Source organism: Oryzias latipes, chromosome 23 (genome assembly GCF_002234675.1).
Source record: "Oryzias latipes chromosome 23, ASM223467v1".
Taxonomy (NCBI): Eukaryota; Metazoa; Chordata; class Actinopteri; order Beloniformes; family Adrianichthyidae; genus Oryzias; species Oryzias latipes.
In genome coordinates, this window is record NC_019881.2 from 20,995,932 (window position 1) to 21,017,246 (window position 21,315).

General features: G+C 40.0%; 1 protein-coding gene across 1 annotated transcript in view; it reads right to left on the reverse strand.

Annotated features, from left to right (window-relative positions):
- Positions 1-961: 961 nt before the first annotated feature.
- The window catches only part of LOC101167917 (plexin-B2), a 168,912-nt gene continuing 148,558 nt past the window's right edge, over positions 962-21,315 (reverse strand). Inside the window, exons 30-42 of the mRNA XM_004083283.4 lie at positions 21,249-21,315; positions 18,063-18,209; positions 16,137-16,214; positions 15,045-15,123; positions 12,928-13,028; positions 12,328-12,409; positions 12,094-12,248; positions 11,860-12,020; positions 7,650-7,797; positions 7,115-7,179; positions 6,962-7,037; positions 6,027-6,101; positions 962-3,954 (exon numbers count right to left, since the gene is read on the reverse strand). Coding sequence (XP_004083331.2) covers positions 3,850-3,954; positions 6,027-6,101; positions 6,962-7,037; positions 7,115-7,179; positions 7,650-7,797; positions 11,860-12,020; positions 12,094-12,248; positions 12,328-12,409; positions 12,928-13,028; positions 15,045-15,123; positions 16,137-16,214; positions 18,063-18,209; positions 21,249-21,315 — 1,339 coding nt within the window. The 3' untranslated portion in view covers positions 962-3,849. The remainder of the gene's footprint in view (positions 3,955-6,026; positions 6,102-6,961; positions 7,038-7,114; positions 7,180-7,649; positions 7,798-11,859; positions 12,021-12,093; positions 12,249-12,327; positions 12,410-12,927; positions 13,029-15,044; positions 15,124-16,136; positions 16,215-18,062; positions 18,210-21,248) is intronic.

Sequence of the window (21,315 nt, forward strand, 5' to 3'; positions counted from 1 at the left end):
AGCAAAAAACGTTTACGTTCATGTAATCCAGTAGCAAAAATTGTGTGATTCACAGGAGTTTGTGTAAATGATTAGAACGCCTTTACTTCTGGAAACAACTGGAAACATTTGGAGGATCCAAATTTTTTTTTTAAAATATTTAATGTGAGTTTCCATCAGAATAAAGTCACAAAAGATGATTATTGATGCAAGATTATCTGGATGGGGTTTCAAAAATGTGAATATAAAATATTTTCTTTTCTTTACCTGAAGGTGGCGCCCTTCGGGTTAATCAGAGGTCATGTTTAGAATTTACTTTTTCCCCCCCGAAATATTTCTGCAATAAAAAATGTATTAAATTTATGCCTTTTTGTGTAAACGGATTAATGTTTTTTTTTTGTGTTTTTTAATGGCCAGCGGGTTCTAGATCTCCTTCTGGCTGAATCAAAGTTTCTATGGCAACTACTCTCACCAATCAGAAGTGAGCTTGATTGGAAGGCCACACCTCTACCCCTTGAAAGCAGGCTACACATCCATCAAACATTTTCAACGCTGGATATGGGGTCCAACAAGCTCCACCTACTTTCAACCGAGGCATCTGATTGCCCAGTTTATACCTTGAATAACAGAGACGATATTTTTGAATATGAGGATTATCAAGAACATATTTAAAAAAAAAGTTTTGGATCAAGAATGATTATTCTGAGCAATAGAAAGACTGAATAACAGCTGATTATTTTTCCATAGAAGTCTAGTTTGCATTTTTGGAACCAGAGCGTACTTCCTGTTTGGAGCACTTCCTGTTTGGAGCAACAGGTGGGAGGAGTCACTCAGTCCACACACAGTCAATATTTTCCCTCATCTCCATAAATTTTCTTAGATGTTTTTGGTCATATCTATGCAAACTAGGAAGATTTTACAACATTAAGGATTATTATTGGAGCACAAATAAGACTCAACAAATAAAGAAAAGTAGAAACAGTTTTCATATAAACTTCTTTAATGGATATTTGGATTCCTAGATCTGGATTTTCCGCCCACTTCTCCACTTCCTCAGAAGAGTCACAGACTTGGGCTTCGGTCCAGCTCCGCCCACAGGCCGCCGCGTCGTTTAAACATGGTCCTTCAAACCGTTGGTCTCCTACAATCAGCTTACGAGAAGATTTGAGCTCCGCACTCTCACACGGCGGCAGGAACATTCATACGTTTGCTTCACTCGGAACAGACACTTCGCCTTCACATCGTCCAAACAAACGGCCGCTCGATCGTTCCGTCGCCGCGGCTCAAACACACAAAACACAGGCATGGTGACGGATGCACAAAGATACACAACTCTAGGGTCGAACCACAACGAAGGAGAAAGCCTTCAGACGTCTGCCATGTGCGCTACGATTGTTTTAGTGAACTTAAATGTGCATCTGTGGTAAAACTGTTTGCAAAATCTCACCAGAAGGTGGTGCTGTTGGCTAAAAAAGTGCCCAAAAAACCCCACAACGTTCCTCAGTTTTGTGATCTTCAAAGGTAGAAACAGCCGATTCTTCAGGCAGTTTTCACAAACTTCGCACCACTTTTTCCAAACTTCTAGAGCGGCTGCTGAAAATGACACATCTGGAAATGGAAATTATTTTCATCTGACAGGATGAACCCCAAACTCTAAATCTTTCTTTTTTTCTTTTTTTGTGGCACAAAAGCAAAAGTGACGACACATCAGCTGATTCTATTTCTGAATATGAAACGTGAGGAATTCTTCACAGCATGGGAGAAGTTTGGTTGTTGTTGTTTTTTTTTTTCTCTCTCTTCCATTAAAGTCGCTGCTTTTTCCGATCGTCTCTGGATCTTCCTGGCCTCAAACCGAGGCGTTACCGCCCCCTGCTGACCAGTCTGAACACATCTGAAGTTTCCTGGAAACAGCTGCAGAAGATCTGCCAACTTGAAAAAATAAAATATCCGATTCCCTCCGTTCTGTCCGACCTGAACTCTTTAAGGCACTCTCTGGTGGAGAAGAGAAGGCAGAAGGAAGAAAGAGTCGGTGGAGAAGAGAAACATTCTAGCCAGCTCATATTTAACGTTTACATTTGCTATTTCGAGGGAAAACATCGACAGCTTTGTGGCGACCCTAAAAGCTTCACATTTGATCGGTTTCTCACCAACGTAGCTCCAGATTATTCAATCGTTGGCTTCACTTGGTTTTTGGCCACAAACATGCGGCTGTAAAGAAATCGTTTGGCACCAAAGTGGTTTTAAAAACGGAAAAAACCATCAGGTTAAAGTTAAAAGAGGAACCGGTCCGGTGGCGTGCAGCACACCGTCTGGGTTTAGGACGAGTCGATTTAGCTGAAGATGGAAGATTTTTAAATGTTTCTGCAGATCCATGGCAAACACAAAAGAAACTTTTCTTGTTTGAATCTGAAAAATATACATTTGTTATTCTGAGAGACTCATGACCTCTTTAAGAAAATCCTTGGTTTTCGATTTATAAAACACTGAAGAAAAGTTTTATGCAAACTCCTGGAATATTTTTGCCAAATGACAGTTTTTAGGTCTCTAAATAAACATTTTCCATCAATATCTGCTATTTTTACAGTGATTTATGAATTTTATCAACATTTTTCCAGTTTTTTTTTTACTTTAAATAAAGTTTCTGAGCTGATCTTTCAAATTAAATTTGTTTTTTTTTAATTGAAGCTGAACATCTGAAGGAAATGGGAGTGGCCTAATCCAATCTGCGCTAACCAATCAGAACAGAAAAGATTTTTGTGGAAAAATATCTGAATTTTCACAGCAATGTGAAATTCTTTACTTCTTTGTTTGGAAATAGAAAAAAAAAAGGAAAATTAAATATTTATATTTACATCGCCTTCTGAGCAACTTTAGACTGATGAAAATAAACAAAAACAAAACAAAAAACCCCAAAACAAATGCAAATATTTCAGATTTTGTGCAAATTTACAGCTAAAAATTGAAGTTATGAATGAACATGTAAAACCTGATGGATTATTGTGCCTCTAAATCTCAGATTAACATTTATATAAATGCCTGTTTGTTTTTTTAAATTTGTGATCGTTTTATTTTCCCCATGAATTTTTAATTAATTAATGCCATGTTTAATTAGAACGTTTCTGGCGTCTCAGATCTTCCATACAGAACAAACATTTTTGAACTTGTGCGTCTGCAGAGAACGACCAGCTGACATCAGAACGCTTCTGTAGATGAAGTCAAGGAAAACAGCTGTCAGGGTTTTTGGGAAGCAGAGTCATGGCACAGATTTCAAACCAACAAAACACAAAGAAGTTTGGCCGTTTGGACCATGGATTCTGCAGAAACTATTTTCCAGAACGAGGCATTTACGTCCCACCCACAGAGGAGCAGAGAGGAGGAGGAGGAAGAGGAGGAGAGCTACAGGATTCTGTCTTATCTGAAGGGATCGTACCCTGAGCTGGACGCTCTTCTGCCATCAGAGGGCGCTGTGGTGCAGCGCCCCAACGTACCGCTTACTTCCTGTCATTAAGTCTGATCCAGGCCTCGTTCCTCACAAAAGACTGAATTCCTGCTTTATATTTAGGGGGAGGGGCTCAGAGGAGAAAAATTGGAGGCGGAGCCTTCCTGAATCCACAGACGTCAACGGCCGCTTTTCCAATGCAGTCCTCAAAATAAAAGGCGGAGTACCAAAAAAAAAAAAGAGGAGAGGCTCATTTTTCCACGTCCAGATGAGCAGAAAAACAAATAAAGTCCAGGAGGCGGCAAATCCAAAAGTGGGTGTGGCTTTCTCTGCCGATTCCGGCAGCTCTTAACACTTGAAGAGTCCGCCAGCCCGCTGCCCATAGAGTCCTCGTCTGGATTTCAACTGCTCGCCCTGCCCTCCCCGTGAGGTCAGAGGTCAGTGACTTTGTTCTCCAGGGCGGCGGCGATCTGCTGCAGGCGCAGCGTGAGCTGCTTATTCTGGGCGGCCGGGTCTTCGTCCAGAGACTGAATGATCTGCAGGAGAACCACAGGATTCTGTAAAATCCGATCCAAGATCCAGTAAAACAGATTTTATACATTTAGTCACTTTAACCAGTGTTTTTCACCCAGGGTGCCGCGGCACACTGGTGTGCCGTGGGAAATTGCCCTCCTTAACCGATCTAAAAACATTTCCCATCTCCAGGATATCAGCTCTGTGTTCATCCAAACAGGCCTTAATAAAACACTGAGTAGTTAGAAATATGAAAGATCATAAAATATTTTTTCTTTTTGTTTATTTGATTCTATTAAAGACATTTTGATAAGAATGACGGTACCGCAATTTAGCGTTTTTGGAAAAGTCCCCGCCCCTTTAACTGCCTCCACCAATCATTCTTGGAGGCTTAATCACACGTCATCAGTCTGACCAGTCAGAAGTGGTTAAAGTCTTCACTTCCTTGTTCTGATTCTGCTCATAAAGTCTCTCAGTTCCAACAAAAATACCAGCTACAGCTCGTCTTTAGCGGTGTAGCTTTCCACAGAATCCGGTGTCAGACCGTGGAACAAGTGAACAAAACATTGAAGCTCAGAGAAGAGAGTCTGTCTGCCATCAGACTACATCTCCCATGATGCATCGGGTTAAAGTGACAGCGTCTCAGCGCACAATAAGTCTTCGTTGTTAAACGTCTTGAAACCACAACGAAAACACATCAAACAGTTTTTAAATCTTCTAACTTAACTTTTATTACATCTTTTAGAAAAAAAACACTGACTTAAACGACACTTTAGTTCAATATTCATCTACGTTATGGTTTATTTGGGATATTCTAATACTTAAATTCTAAAACGTAAATCTTTAACATTGGAGCCAGAAAACGTAACTGTAGACGCTCAGCTCCTTAAATGAGTCACTACTGATTTAATAATCATTTAATTTCTTAAAAAAAATAAATAAATTCAGAAGATTTTTACACTAAAAACAGATGTCACAAATAGATTTTATAAAGGTTTAAGTTCACTTTTTGTTCTAATTTCATTTTTATCTAAAACCATATTTTACTGACTATATTGTGAATTAATAAATACTTTTTAAAATGATTGATTTTCAGAATCTTATGATTTTCAGTTTTTCTTTAAATGTTTTACGAGTTCTCTTTCTTAATTGTCAGATTTTGTTGTAAAAAAATCAAACCCTGGGGGAAGTGGAGATCCTCGCCTGCTAACTGTTCCCACTTCAATAACAGCATCTTTTCAGAATTTGTGGAGCATTCGGTCGCAGAAAGCATAAATGAAAAGCTAAAAATTCTTCTTTTGAATTTTAGCTAATTTAATTATTTATATTTATATTGTATCTATTTTTATTTATTACGATTTTTAACTTGATTACTAATAAGTCCTTTTCTAAATCCTCTTTTAAAAGAAAACTATTTGCGTTTCTACCTAATAACTCAACTTGATTCTCAATGACGGGCGATGTAAAGGGGGAGCGTTTATGTTTTTAAAATTCATTTACTTCAATCAAAATAATTTATTTTGGTGTACAGTACTTTGTGTTTGTACTTTTCCATGAAAAGTAAAAATAAAAACTGATTTGATTTTCAAGAAAACAGTTTAAAAAAAACTTTATGATAAAGAAACCCCCAAATCCTCCAAAGTCTGAAAGTATTGTTTTTGCTGCCACCTAGTGGTCACCCCTGAAAGTCTTTTACTAAACAGATCAATGATCAATGTTTATGATAACCCTGAATTTCTGAAACCTCATGAGAATTTCCACGTATTTACCTGAATCCATGTAATGACAGGAGCTGACTTAGGACGTAAAATGTTTACAGAAACAGTTATAGTTTTGCAAAAAGTGTCATACAATCTGAATGATTATTTTTTCCCTCCTATTCCTGCATTTTGGGGATTTAAAGTCCATGACTGATGTTGGATTTTGCAGCAGCCATAAATCTGTAGTTTGTGTTTTTGCAGAACTGTAATCAAAAGGTTTTCGGAGTCTGAAACCGTTCTTCTTCATTCAATTCAATTCAATTTTATTTGTATAGCCCAAAATCACAACAACAGTCGTCTCGATCATGAGAACCGGCAGAATCAGGAGTCCTCACCACATCGTAGTACTTGCTGGCGTAGTGGTACAGCTGATGTAAGGCGGCCTGCGTGTTCAGCTTGCCTGTGTGTTGCTGTCGAGTAAAAGAGGAAACCAAAGTCAGCAAAACCAAACCACCAGCTGTAAGAGTTAAATGTTCCCAAAGTCCCCCAATGACTTATTTATTTAAATAAAAACTTTCTCAGTGGTGTTTTCATCATGAAGCAAATTCTCCAACCTAAATGTCTTAAAAAGCCAGACTTCATGTTTGTCTAAAGCCTGTTTTCAAAATCTCCACTATGTGGGCGTGGCCATTGGCCCTCTACCCCCCCTTTCTGATGACGATACCTGTGCATGAGTGAGGAGCTTGACACACGTGGAGCCACAAACCACTCAAATGTTTCTCTTTAGCGACAAAGAAACAGTGAAAATTACATACTTTTGGTTTTCAAATCGATTTTTTTTTCAATGTGCAGAATGACCAAACTAATATGACCCTGCGGTTTGATCAAATTAGACCAAAAAGAACTTTGATAAGTCGGGAAAAAAAGCTACACTGCAGCAGGGAGCAGCACTGGCTGTGGCTCTGATGTGATGCTAGCTCATGCAGATTGTTTAATCCCAGGACTTTATGATACTTTCTTATTTTCAACGAAGCAATAATAAGACAGATGATTTTATTCTTGTTTTTATTTTTACCCTCTCTACTTAATGCGGGACAGCAAGCCTTCAAACTCGGTCAGAAAAAACACAAAGGAAAACACATCTGGAACTTTAACTCTAAGTTTGATTTTAAATTTGTGCGACCAACAACAAAATCCAGCCTTGGAAGCACGATGGACGGGGCAGATTGAACTTGACCAGAAATATCTACAAGCTGCTCTACAGTGACACCTCAGGCCAAAAGTCGAACTGCATCTCCTCCTGTGTTACTGCAACAAACTCGTTTCTTACCCTGGAAACCTCGGCGAGGTGTGTGTTCATGTCCTGGTCACTGACAGGAATCAACTCCCTGATGTTTTTGTAGTAACTGCAGGAGACAAACAGCCGCATGAACACAACACAGCGACACAAACGAGCGATCAGAGCGTGGAGCGCCAAACTCACTCGTCCACCATCCTCTTGTAGGAGGAAATCTCTTTTGCATAGAGAAGCTTGTTGCTGGGAGACTCCTGGAGGAAAAGACAAAACGGACGCATCACGGCACAATCTGCTGATCTTTATACCAGGAAATGCTGATCTCACCGTTTGAATTAGACTAGATGAGATACAAAAGACGGTTTTAAAGATTTAGAAAATGATCTAAAGTAAAGAATAAGTAAATAACAAAATGTTCTGTCAAATTGACTACTATGTTTCACAAGAATCACAAAGAAGTGATTTTGTTATTTAATTTGTTGCAGGGGAAACAAAATTAATCCAAGTTTGAAAAAGTATTTGACTTTTTGTAGCTACAGCATTTGACCACAGGAGGGCGCCAAAGACTTTCCACAAAAGCCAAACAAATGTTGCAGAGACAATCTGAAAAGCTGCTGAGTAATTGTCTTCATCATATTTTGTGGTTCTCCTCTATGGTTTGGTTTGAGTGGGTCTGTTCTGGACTTTGGACATTGTTCTGAATGTTGGATCGCTGGTCACTGACCCGGGTGAGTTTGTGCTCAGTCTTGGTGCAGGCGTCCATGAAGGTCTGCGCGATGACGTGCAGCGAGGCGTCCACCACCTCCGTCACGTGAACATCCAAGATAAAGTGCGGGTTCCTCAGGATGTTCACCCAAAATCGCAGTGGCAAACTGCAAACACAGATCAGAAACTTTTCAGAACCTCTGAAAAAAACCTGACGCTGGACAGAAAAATCCTGAGGTGAGATGAATCAGTAGAACCCTGAAGAACCAGGAGCAGCAGGTCTCAGCAGATGATGTGGCCTCTGTGTACAAAAAAGCTTTAATAGAACGACTTTGCACGAGGGATGCAGCCTTTTGACTTCCAGAATGAAGATCATTAAAAAAAGAAACCTGTCCGTTCACCATGTAACCACCAGGGGGCTTTTGTACACAAGAAGGTTGTTTGAAAGAAAAACAGCCGAACGGGAGGGATATAACACATTTTCTTTGCTCGCCATAACGGGGAAGTGATGACTTGCAGGTGAAAACTTTGTGGGCGTGTTCAAACATATGCCTGGTCGGATTTTCCCGCCCATTTTCTTTCGAAGAGATAATTTACAACTGAAATAGCCACGACCAAAGAGATGAAAGAAACTGGATCCAGTACGAACTGATGAGTCATGTTACATCTTTTGTCAAACTAACGATTCATGTTACACCCTCCCTCCAACTGATGAAAAATGTTACACCCTCCATCCAACTGATGAGTCATGTTACAGCCTCTATCCAACTGATTAATCATGTTACAGCCTCTATCCAACTGATTAATCATGTTACACCCTCTATCCAACTGATTAATCATGTTACAGCCTCTATCCAACTGATTAATCATGTTACAGCCTCTATCCAACTGATTAATCATGTTACAGCCTCTATCCAACTGAATAATCATGTTACAGGCTCCATCCAACTGATGAGTCATGTTACAGCCTCTATCCAACTGATGAGTAATGTTATAGCCTCTATCCAACTGATGAGTAATGTTACAGCCTCTATCCAACTGATTAATCATGTTACAGCCTCTATCCAACTGATGAGTAATGTTACAGCCTTCATCCAACTGATTAATCATGTTACAGCCTCTATCCAACTGATGAGTCATGTTACAGCCTCTATCCAACTGATTAATCATGTTACAGCCTCTATCCAACTGATGAGTCATGTTACAGCCTCTATCCAACTGATTAATCATGTTACAGCCTCTATCCAACTGATTAATCATGTTACAGCCTCTATCCAACTGATTAATCATGTTACAGCCTCTATCCAACTGATTAATCATGTTACAGCCTCTATCCAACTGAATAATCATGTTACAGGCTCCATCCAACTGATGAGTCATGTTACAGCCTCTATCCAACTGATGAGTAATGTTACAGCCTCTATCCAACTGATGAGTAATGTTACAGCCTCTATCCAACTGATTAATCATGTTACAGCCTCTATCCAACTGATGAGTAATGTTACAGCCTTCATCCAACTGATTAATCATGTTACAGCCTCTATCCAACTGATGAATCATGTTACAGCCTCTATCCAACTGATGAGTCATGTTACAGGCTCCATCCAACTGATGAGTCATGTTACAGCCTTCATCCAACTGATTAATCATGTTACAGCCTCTATCCAACTGATTAATCATGTTACAGCCTCTATCCAACTGATGAGTCATGTTACAGCCTTCATCCAACTGATTAATCATGTTACAGCCTCTATCCAACTGAATAATCATGTTACAGCCTCTATCCAACTGATTAATCATGTTACAGCCTCTATCCAACTGATTAATCATGTTACAGGCTCCATCCAACTGATGAGTCATGTTACAGGCTCCATCCAACTGATGAGTCATGTTACAACCTTCATCCAACTAATGAGTCATGTTACAGCCTCTATCCAACTGATGAGTAATGTTACAGCCTTCATCCAACTGATTAATCATGTTACAGCCTCTATCCAACTGATGAATCATGTTACAGCCTCTATCCAACTGATGAGTCATGTTACAGGCTCCATCCAACTGATGAGTCATGTTACAGCCTTCATCCAACTGATTAATCATGTTACAGCCTCTATCCAACTGAATAATCATGTTACAGCCTCTATCCAACTGATTAATCATGTTACAGCCTCTATCCAACTGATTAATCATGTTACAGGCTCCATCCAACTGATGAGTCATGTTACAGGCTCCATCCAACTGATGAGTCATGTTACAACCTTCATCCAACTAATGAGTCATGTTACAGCCTTCATCCAACTAATGAGTAATGTTACAGCCTTCATCCAACTGATTAATCATGTTACAGCCTCTATCCAACTGATGAATCATGTTACAGCCTCTATCCAACTGATGAGTCATGTTACAGGCTCCATCCAACTGATGAATCATGTTACACCCTCCATCCAACTAATGAGTCATGTTACACCCTCCATCCAACTGATGAGTCATGTTACAGCCTCCATCCACCTGATGAGTCATGTTACAGCCTCCATCCACCTGATGAGTCATGTTACAGCCTCCATCCACCTGATGAGTCATGTTATAGCCTCCATCCAACTGATGAGTCATGTTACAGCCTCCATCCACCTGATGAGTCATGTTACAGCCTCCATCCACCTGATGAGTCATGTTACAGCCTCCATCCACCTGATGAGTCATGTTACAGCCTGCATCCAACTGATGAGTCATGTTACAGCCTTCATCCAACTGATGAGTCATGTTACAGCCTCTATCCAACTGATGAGTCATGTTACAGTGTTTTTTTGTCTGTGTTTTAGTTTTTTCCGACGCTCTCATCACATTTTATACTGAATCTAAGTTGCCTCTGACAGCTGCTCAGTTTGTATTCAGTCTAACAAGTCGAGAACATAAAAGCCAGGAAAAGAAAATATATGCATTTTCCTTAAACCTCTTTGTTCTTTTCAAAATAAGAGCTTTTAAAAATCTGTCAAAAAGTCACGACCATCGTTAATATTTCCTACGACTAATACATTTTTTATCGTCAAACAAGGTGATTGACAGCGTCAGCTCAAGGCTAGTTTAAACGCAGACATCCGTTGTTCTCCGTCCTTCATCTCTACATTGTCTTCATCTGTGCAACCTGACGACAGCGATTGGAGCAACCTTTCATGAGGCCACCGCCCGCGCCGGCGGTGATGAGGCCCTAATGAGCCTCTAGTGGAGTTGATTAAAACACACAAAGAACTGATGAGGGAGATAATTATTTCTATGAGATCTCTGTCTGAAAACTTCACAGGACCTTTGAACAGCAGCTGGCAGGTAATCCATCCGCTAAAATACGGCGGGAAAAAGCGTCAGGTCTGCAGCTGATCCACTCACCCCCACCCCACAAAAGAAAGGATGACATCTCACAGTGGGAGAAACCATCAAACAAAAAAGAATACGTCTAAATCTCTTTTGGAAATAAACATTGCAAAAAATTTTATTGACCTTTGATCTCAGGAAGGGGCCAACATGGTAAATGGGGAATACTTTTCTACCTTCCTCGAAGGGCCAAACGCTTCACAGTCACAGTCCCATTCACACACTGATGGTTCATCTTGAATAAAAAATTACCTTTGGTATCAGCTACAAATTTAAATGATCTCCATCTATCGCCTCCAAACTCCCCGAGCATCATTGGGAAGCTACTCGAAGATCTTGGTTACACAGACTGTATTTTGTTAAACGACGGTGTGGCATAAAAGTGGCATTTCCCTTTTGTTGGCATATTATTTACCGGAATATTGTGGAAAACACCAAAAACCCCGGCTCAAGCTGAATGATATGACATACGATATGAACATATTAGGAATATTGGCGTGGATAACAAAAAACCTCTGTTGCCAAGGAAATCCCAAATTTTACTTTTGCAGATTCTCCTAAAAATTACATAGACCTGTTTGTCAACCCTAGACGACCAAAAACTTAAATGGTTGCTATGGAGATAAAACTAACAAAAAGGCCATTATTTTGGAAAACATGGCAGGGGAAAGAGTTGGGAGTAAGGGGCATGTAGCAGTTGTTCAACCAGTGAGGGTGGGTCAAATGGGGGTAGATTGGGGACAAAACGCGGCTTTAATTACGATTCTCCTACATGACTGACGGGTTTTAGGCGGAATCCCGTGTTTACCAGATTACATTTGGCAATTCTGGTTAAAAGAAATGAGGAGGGCTGGGCCTCCTACCTGTTGGTCTTCCAGATGTGCAGCGTCTCCTCGTCTACGTTGTCGTGTCTCTGTCCTTGTTCGTCCAGGAAGTCAAAGAAGTATTTGATGGCCGGAGGAAGAGCAGAGCCCGAACCCAACACGCTACTGAAGAAATTATCCACAAACTGCTGCAGCGTGCCCTGGAAAGACGTAGAGTCCGTGTGAGACCCAACGTTCAGAGGTTCTGGGGACATAGAGGCGAAAGGGCAGCACCTTGACAGACAGCAGACGGGTCAGGTAGAGCTCAGTGATGGCTTTGGTCATGGCCTTGTCCTTCATGCTGCCTCTCTTCGACTTCACCTCATCCATTTCTTCCGTCGGCCGCACTAAGTGGAAGGTGTTGTCGTCGTCCTCCAGCAGCGCGTTTTCTGCAGAGAGACGCAGAACGTGAACTCTCGGATCCGACAAAGTCAGAAATCGCAAAACTTGGAGCCGGTGAGCGCATACTCTCATCGTGGCTGTCCTGGTGCTGGTGGAACGACTGCGTGTGCATCACCGTGGACAGAACCACCGTGGCGTTGTCCCGAACCTGAAACCAGAGAGAAAACTTCATTCCCTGCTTCCTGTCGCCTCATAAGTATTTCTGAGGCTCAGACGGTTCCCGCACAGCAGAACGCAGAAACAAAGCTGATTACAAAGATCCAGAGCGAGCAGCAGGATCCCGACTCGCCTCAGTGAACCTGATGATGAGCTGAAGAACCACAGGATTGTTTCAGGCGGGGAGTCTGACACCGCGCAGATGGACGGAAAACCTTTTTATAAATGTTAAATACGTTTTATAAACCGTTTTTTATCTCTAGAGCTGCTTTCGGATTCTATCACTGAAAAAAAAGAAAAGAATTATGCTCAAGATGTTGATGTTTTTTTTGGTTTGTTGGTACAGTTTCTACACCTCCTGGTTCCTGAATCTCCTCTTTGTGGGCCAAAAAAAAAACTGCTGCTGAAAAACAAACAACTGTTGAGGAGTCCATGACTGAGGGAGGGCTGAGTGGTGCAAAGCAAAAAGCTCATTTATCAATCAATGTTCTGTAAAAAACAAAAACTCACGTTGTAATGAGCCAGCGTGTTGATTCTCTTCCAGCGACCTTCTTTCTGCGACGTGAGGTCCAGGTCGGACAGGATCTGCCCCGTAGATCCAGGACGCCACTCTGCGGGGGAAAAGACAAGCAAACAGAACTTTTCATCACTTCAGGGATGTCAGAACTCTTCCTCCTGTTTCCTCTGCTTGAGTTGAACAGATATACTTGTTTGTGGGTTTTTTGTTCTCGTATCTCGCAGTCAGACACATAAACATAAACATGACTGAAGACTGGAGTCGGCGCTCAAAGGTCAACGCCCCGTTTAACTGACAGCACCTCTCATTCTTCCTTCAGGCTCCAGCCTGCAATCTGCTGTCTTGATGGACGCTTCGATTAACTCTCAGTTCGGAGGATTCAGGAGACGAGAGCAGAATTCTCAGGAGTGCAGAAATGATCTGCAGCCCATCAAGACAGCCGGTTCACGAGAACGCAGAACGCTCCTCACACACACACAAATCCCGCAGTTTCTACAAGAACCTTCTTTTTTCCTGCAGCTTTTAGGAAACACCGACATTTTTAGGATTCAGAAGAGATGCAACACATTTTCTTCCTTCTTTGTTTTTGCTCTGGAGTCTTCTTTTGACCAAAAAGTCTTTGTCAGGCATCAGTGAACAGGCGAGAAAAATGCGCCGGCGTTTAATTTGCACCAATCGTCTTATTTCCTTTTAAATCAAATCTGTAAAATTCCATTTTAGCTTCATACGTGATTGTTTTTAAGAGTTTGGAGCCAACAGAAACATCTGGAGCTTTAGTTTAAAAAAGCGAGGGACTGTTTTAATCCTAAACTGAAAAAACGTCTTTGTTTAAGTCCATAATAGTGCCGGCAGTCGTCGTCTCCCTTCACTCTTCTAACAGCAGAGCAGTAACTTCAGTGTCACTGCATTCATTCACACACAGACTCTGGAATTGATGACTGTTTAGGTGCTCCTTTAGAGGGGCTGAGGTTAAAGATTCACCAGAAGTGAGTCCAAACAACTCTGGCTCTGATGGAAGTGTTTTTCTATTCATCTGTTTGTTAAAGGTCACTCCTCTTCACTGTTGTTCCACTTTCAGCCAAATTATCGGACTGAATCAAAAATTCTTTGCTGTAATTTTTGATCATGAACATAGATCGTTGTCAAAAGAAAAAGATGAGTTGAACTTGTTATATTAAAGCTAAAACTATTTTGTGTAACATTTTTAAAAGGTTGCTTCTCTTCACTATCACTCAGTTTTTTTTAAATAATTCTGGGATAAAAACAAAAAATCTCTTTTTATTTTATGATGTTTATAAATCCTTGCAAAATTACAACTTATTTGTCGCTCAGTTTTCTGTTTGATTCTGAGATTAAACCACAATTCCATTCATGTATTTAGATACCAATACAAATACATCATCTTGGTCTGAACATTTTGATGACAGGTCATTTCCATTTAACTCATTTTTAAAGATTGCTGCTGTTCACTGTAGCTCAAATTCTTCTTAATTCAGGGATTAAACCTAAAATTCTTAACCTTATAATCTGGACATGTACACAGATTATTGTACAAATACAGGCTAATTATGTGTTATTATAATTATACACTTAGGTATACATTTTTTCTATTCAGCCTTGTTTTAAAGGACACTCGTCTTTACTGTCGCTTTGATTTCTGCGCGATTCTAGGATTAAATCTGAATTTTTAGCCATTTAATTTTGAACAATTCAATTTTATTTTTATAGCCCAATATTGCAACAGTCATGTCAATGGGCTCCATACATGAAATCAGTCAAAAAATTCAAAAGGTAATGTCTAAACTAAGCTAAACTGAACATTCTCTGCCCTTAGACCTGCCTTTTCATATAGATCATGTATAGAGATCATTGTAAAAATGCACATTATTTGCAATTATTAGAGTTATACTCTTGATAAAGGTTTATCCAATTCAACCACTATTTAATGGTCGCTCCTCTTCACGTTCACTCAGTTTTCTACTCAATTCTTGAATTACAATCTGTAATCCATTAATCATGCACATAGATGTGTGCAAAAAAGCAGCCAGTCTCATCGGAAACACAATATTTATGATATTGTTTCTACTTTTCTTGGCGCCTTGTGACTTACCCAGTGCAACACTCTCCAGCTTTGGTCTCTGTGAGTACGGCTGGTTCCTGTAGACCTGATCCAGGATCTTTTCTTTCACCTGCAGACCAGAGATTCAGAGTCAAACCTGCTAATTTATGCACTGAAACAGAAACATCCCTCAGTGTACGACACAAAACCACAGCTAAAGGAGGCGTTTAAAATGGGGGTTTTTTCTTCCCGTCAGTGGATAAAGTATGAAATTATTATTTAAACCAACTATTGAAGGCTAATAAATAAAACCTGACATTTACAAAATTAATGGTTTTGTATTATTGTCACAGAGCTTTATTTTAATACGTGCATTCTGTGCCGAAATGTTCCCGATGTGCAAAAGCAAATAAAACTAAAAACAAATAAAGGTTTCAAGGTTAGATAAACAGAAGTGAGACAGACATTTATGGAGATTTTTGTGAAGATTTTTGTAACATTTCTGGATGATACAGTTTGGTAAAGACAAATCAGAACTGTGGAGGATTGGAAGGCTGAGCCTCATGAGAAACATAAAAAAGAAAACTGTGGATTCATTTTCTGAGCGATAAGACAAAATGGCCCAACTAACCCCTGCAAACATGCTCAGCTGTCTGCATCCTCCAAACTGCACTATATGACTAAAGCTAAAATGAAAAGTCTTGTTTAAAATGAAAAGACGTCACTGTTGTCAAAGTTCTTTATTTATTTTATACCATCTTAGTTTGTAGTTCCTTAAAGGTTGAGAAAAACAACACAAAACTAGGAAAAGGCCACATTTTTCAGTCATGAATCTCCTTTTTATTTCATCCGTCACGTTTGAATACTGAACATTAGCAGCATTTGTTCTGCTTACTAAAGTCTTTACGTCATTAAAATGTTAAAAAATGCAAATTCGAATGCAGAAAAGACACCGACTCGGAGGAGGCGGACAGCAGAGACACAGCATTTATTAACATAGGAGAACTTAGAACTAGATCATAGAGGAGTAACGTCAAAATATTCATAATTTTAATCACGACCTAATAAACAAGACTCAGTGATTTAACAATGTCCCTTTCTCGGGTGCCGCAGCACACCGTCACCCCCCTGCAGTGAACTCACCTGCGTGATGGTGTCACAGTTCAGCACCTTCACCGGAGTGACATCCGGTCCTTCTCCATGAACCAACACCTGCAGATTCTGCAAACACCAGCAGCTGTCAGCTCCACAACACACAAACACTTGCAGCTTTCTTCTTTCCTCTTGATGTGAGCGTCTGAACTTCAGCGGGTTTGAAAGGGGAAAGCACCTCCTGGGAGGTTTGTGCTTCAGCCCGGTGTGCTCCTCATCAGCATGCTGCTGCTCCACAATGTGCTCGTTTCAATGATGCTCAGCTGACACAAAGTGCCTGTGCACAAGCAGGTTATTAAAAACGGATGCTTCGCAGCCGGAAATCAAACAGCCGCAGTGACATCCATCATCTGACGTGCACACCCATGCAGACATTCTTCTTTTTTTTTTTTTTCTGCCTGTCACGCTGCGTCTCTGAATGTGGAGGTTAGTTGCAGACTTTTCTCTCTGAAAATAGTCCCGCTCCGCTCTCAGAGGAGGAGAACCGTGTCAATGAAGAGACATTGTGTAAATATAAGCAGGAAAATGCAAAGATTAGAGTGAGGCACCGAATGAGAACATAACCAAAGTGAAGTTCAGGCTGCCTTAAGTAATGAAAAAACATTATAAAAAAGCCCACAAATACAGCCATGCGCCAACTCTCAGTGCTTTTCACCCGTAACGCAACTAAACCTTCCACTTTTCCTTATTTGCTGCACATTTGACATCTCTTGTGTGGCAAAAAAGGTTGTTTTATAGCAATAATCCCATAACAACCATAGGTTTTTATCATATCTGAGGGTCAATAAATAAGTACAGAGATGTTCATGTCTTTACCTTAAAGTAAATTCAGCATTTTTTTACTTGGCAACCATTGTTTCTGTAAAACAAATGACTTTAATCTTTAACATGAGATCCATGGACACGTTTTTTTATTTGAGTATTAACCAATAGAAATACTAAACAGTAACACCGGTTAATTTCATGGATTTTATTTGCACTTTAGTTCAAATTAAGATTGTTTTAAAGAAGCCCTATTTTTTGGAGTACAAGTTGAGGTTTTTAACATAGTTTGGGCAGAGGTGTGACGTATATGTGATTTAAACAAAATAAATGGCCTCATAGGTTTGTTATTTTCCCACTAATATCAACTAGGGGGCACTGTAGGTGTGTGTTCAGTCTTACCCCAGTGTTGGCGGATTGTTCAGAAGTGTTGCACTTTTCACCCAAAGGTGCGACTTATATTCGAGTGCGACTTATATATGTTTTTTTTTCCTATGCATTTTTTTTTGCTGCTGCGACTTAGCCTCTGGAACGACTTATAGTGTGGAAAATACAGTACTTAAATTTACGACGAGTTCAAAATGAATTAGCAAAAGTTTGAAAAGTGACACATTCAATTTAGGATAATAGTTTTATTTAGATCGTATTTTGACATATGCATGCTAATTTTTCTTTCAATTCTACAAAAAGTTATAGTTTATTAACTAACTACGATGAAAGGGGAGGAGTCAAAGGTATTTGAACTCCACCTGTATTGAGGTCTAGAACAAATCTGAATACGTTTTATGTATAATCTGGCCTGTTAATCTGCAGCTGCTGGCTCCAGAATATGAGTTCATTTCATGATTAAAACATTTTTAACTTTAAATCCGCTTTTATTGCGACTTTGGGTCCAACTTTAGAAAGTTTAAAATGTCTCTAAAGTAAACATTTAAGCAAAAAAATAAAGTTTCTATTGTCTTTCTCAAAAAATTTATGCCTATTTACAGAAAAACAAAGTTATCGTAATCCCTGAAATTTGTGCACAATGTTAACGGACACTATAGAAAAACCGCAGATTCAACCAAAGAAAATGTGTTTGACCTGATTACAGGAAAAGTATTTTTAGTGTCATTGACAGTTTGTCTTTGCTGCTGGAGTGAAAGTGGGACTCACCAGGACAGAATACTCCACGTCGTCTCCCAGCAGCCCCGTGTCGTTCAGTGTGTACTTGGCTTTCTTCATCTTGGCGTCCACCGGTCCCTTCTCCACCTGGTGCTTCAAGGCCCTAAAGAGTTTGTACAAAGGCTCTCCAGCCGAGTCCTGAAATGAGATCCACACAGGGGACTTTCAGACAAATTCTTCCACGCACTTCATGTGCAAAACGCACAAGCCTGAGTCAAGAGGGTCGAACAGAAGGGATCCCAACTGGATTCATCTGCAGGATTTTCTCTGAAAGATAACATTTCTACTTATATATTGCAGTTTCTTGTCAAAATGTTGAAATAACTGCATCTGTGCACTCGGTCTGACAACTGACAAAGACAGAAAAGAATAAAGAAGATCCTGAAATGAGGAATAGCAGGTCTCATGTTTTTAAAAACAATTACTGACCCTTTTAAGATAATGAATGTTTAACGTCCTCACATAATACACAACTCGCTTGTGTGCGATTTGACCGTGTATTCCTCTTTTCTGTCACTATGGCAACCATGACATTGAGATATCTTGTCAAACATTAGAAAAGAAACATTTTTGGTAACTTTTTAATGATCACAGATACAAAGTTAACTTCTGTAACTAAGGGCAACCATAAACTCCTGGATGAAGCAGCTTTTATGAAGAAAATTTAAAGCCAGGTCGATTCACCGCTAGAGGGCTTGTTAACCATTGATTGTATATAAGAACTGGAGTGAGTGCATGTGAAATCATCCACAAATAGCAGCTGACTTAAATTCAATTGCCTTTTTTTTGTTTGCAATATCTGGACGTCGCCATGTTGGAGCCAGACGTCGTCTGTAAGCAGTGATTGGTCCGAGTCGAGTCGTTCCTAAAGTGGCATGGCCTTTTGATGGAGCAGTGACAATTAGCTCTACATGCCTTTTGTTTTTGGGTGTCTTCAAACAAATATCCGTTATGTTTGCCCCGCCCATTTACCTATATCTGGTGACATCAATATTGAGCTAAAACAGGAATAAAATGATCCAAATCCAGACTAACAGGTAAAATTTGTAAAACTGTAGTCCAGGGGTGTCAAACATACGGCCCACGGGCCTTTAGTCCGGCCCACACATGAAGAGTAAAAATCATAAGGATGTTTAAAAAAGAAAGCAAGTTTTTAGTCCATTCCTGTGGCGAGTTATGATTTTTTAAAGAAATAACCGAAATGCGCAAATCCACCACTATGGGCAGCAAAGGAAAAGCTTTACAGGTGAAACAACATAACTCTGCATGTGCCAAAAACGAAACTTAACAGCTCTGTGTCTAGGTAGGCAGTAGTTTGGTTCCCTGTGAGCTTCATCACTGAAGTATGATCAGTAGTGACACCCTAATGACCAAAATGTTGTCAAAAAGAAAAAAAAGGTTGAAGAGAAGTCCTGAGCTTTCCAGGAAAATGGAAAGCGTTTATTTGTTCACGAAGCTAAATGCAAACCTGCATGCTTGGTATGTCTTTAACAGGTTCTCCAAGAACATAACATTCAGCACCACTATGAGACTCCACAAAGAAAAGTTTCACCATTTGCAGTTAAGAAAAAAAAAGATTTAGAAACTTTTAGCTGGACCGATAAATAACAATCTGGATTTACTGCAGCCGTGACGTCAGTGATGGAGCAGTGAAAGCTAGCTACCTTATTGCAGACAAGTTGGAGCAAACATCCAAATCATTTTCTGATGGTGAACTTATTGAAAAATGCTGAAGGCTGCAGAAGTCTTGTGCCCCAAAAAGCAGTCGACCTTAAACATGAGTCTGTCAAGAATTACGATCAGATCCAACATCTCTGAGGAAACATGGGCAGCCATATGAAGGAATCCAGGCATTTATTGTATTTTCAGTCACTATTGATGAAAGCACCAACATCACAGATATGTACAGCTGTGCATGTTAATAGAGGTGATGAAGAGACCGTCACAGTGGAGTTTCTGGAGTTGATGGACACAACAACAACTGATGACATAGTCAGCTCTCTAGTTACTGTGCTGGATGATGTTGGAGTTAACTGGTCACATGAAGAAATTTTGGTCACTGATGGCGCTCCATCAAAAGTCAGGAAGAAGGCAGGTGTTGCCACAAAATTCAGGCAGAAACCAGGAGAAGATTCTTATAATAATGAATGATAATAATAATGGACATTTCATTGTGTTTTGCACACTTGAATGAAAGTAAATGTGTTTCTGCACAGGATTTCAATCCTGATATTGACGGTCTTGTGAAGTTTCAGGAGAGAAAGGAGGTTAACTCCAAACTCTTATGTTGACAAATGTTTGCAAGTTTAATTTAGTGTAACATCGTCATCGTTTGGACGTTTACATTTTAGGAAGATGTTTCATATTTTTTCTGTAGCCCCTCTTGAATTTATTATCAGGATTGCTTTAGTGTCAGATTTAAAATATTCAGTCTGTATAAAATTGAATAAACCAATATTTTTAAAAGTGAAATTAATTTTATTTAAGATCCATTGGCCTTTGTGAATGAATGTCTAATAAGAAATGATTAGGCTACCATGGTGGTTGATTCATGCTTTCCAATTGGGTAAAAAAACAAGAATAAAGCTGTTATTTAGCCTTTATGTTACTGGTCCGGCCCACTTGAGATCAGACGGGTTGAATGTGGCACCCGAACCAAAATGAGTTTGACACCCCTGCTCTACTCCATCGACATTAACACGGCAGATGTCTTATATTTATATACTTATATTTTGAGCCTTTCCATCCAGACAGAACTGTGCTATTTTTTGGGCCCTTCTTGGTTGAAGGTCCAAAATGGACCGGTTAGGGTGGAGCTACTGTTGAAAGCCGTTGATTGGCTGGAGGTCATTTTGACAGAAGAGGGCGCCAGGGACGCAGTTCTATTCCTCGCCAGCAATCCTTTCTGAAACAACTTAAATGCTTTGTTTGTATACGTGGGAAAAATGAGCTGCTGGATGACCGCCATTTTTGTTGCCGTGACAGTCCAACTATGAGCGGAAACGCTCACCTGAATTGCCTGGACCATTCTAATCCGGACCAGACTGAACCGGAGTGGTCAGTGGAAACGGGTGACTCCAAAAGTAATCATTTACACTTAACTTTAAGGGCAGATTTGAGAGATTTTATGACCGACTGTGAAGTGAGGAGCAAAGGAGGCTAAAGAATGGGGGTTACCCTGAGGAACTGGTACAAGCAGATGGACATCCAGTTGCACAGCATCCTCTCCACCACCGTCTCTGAC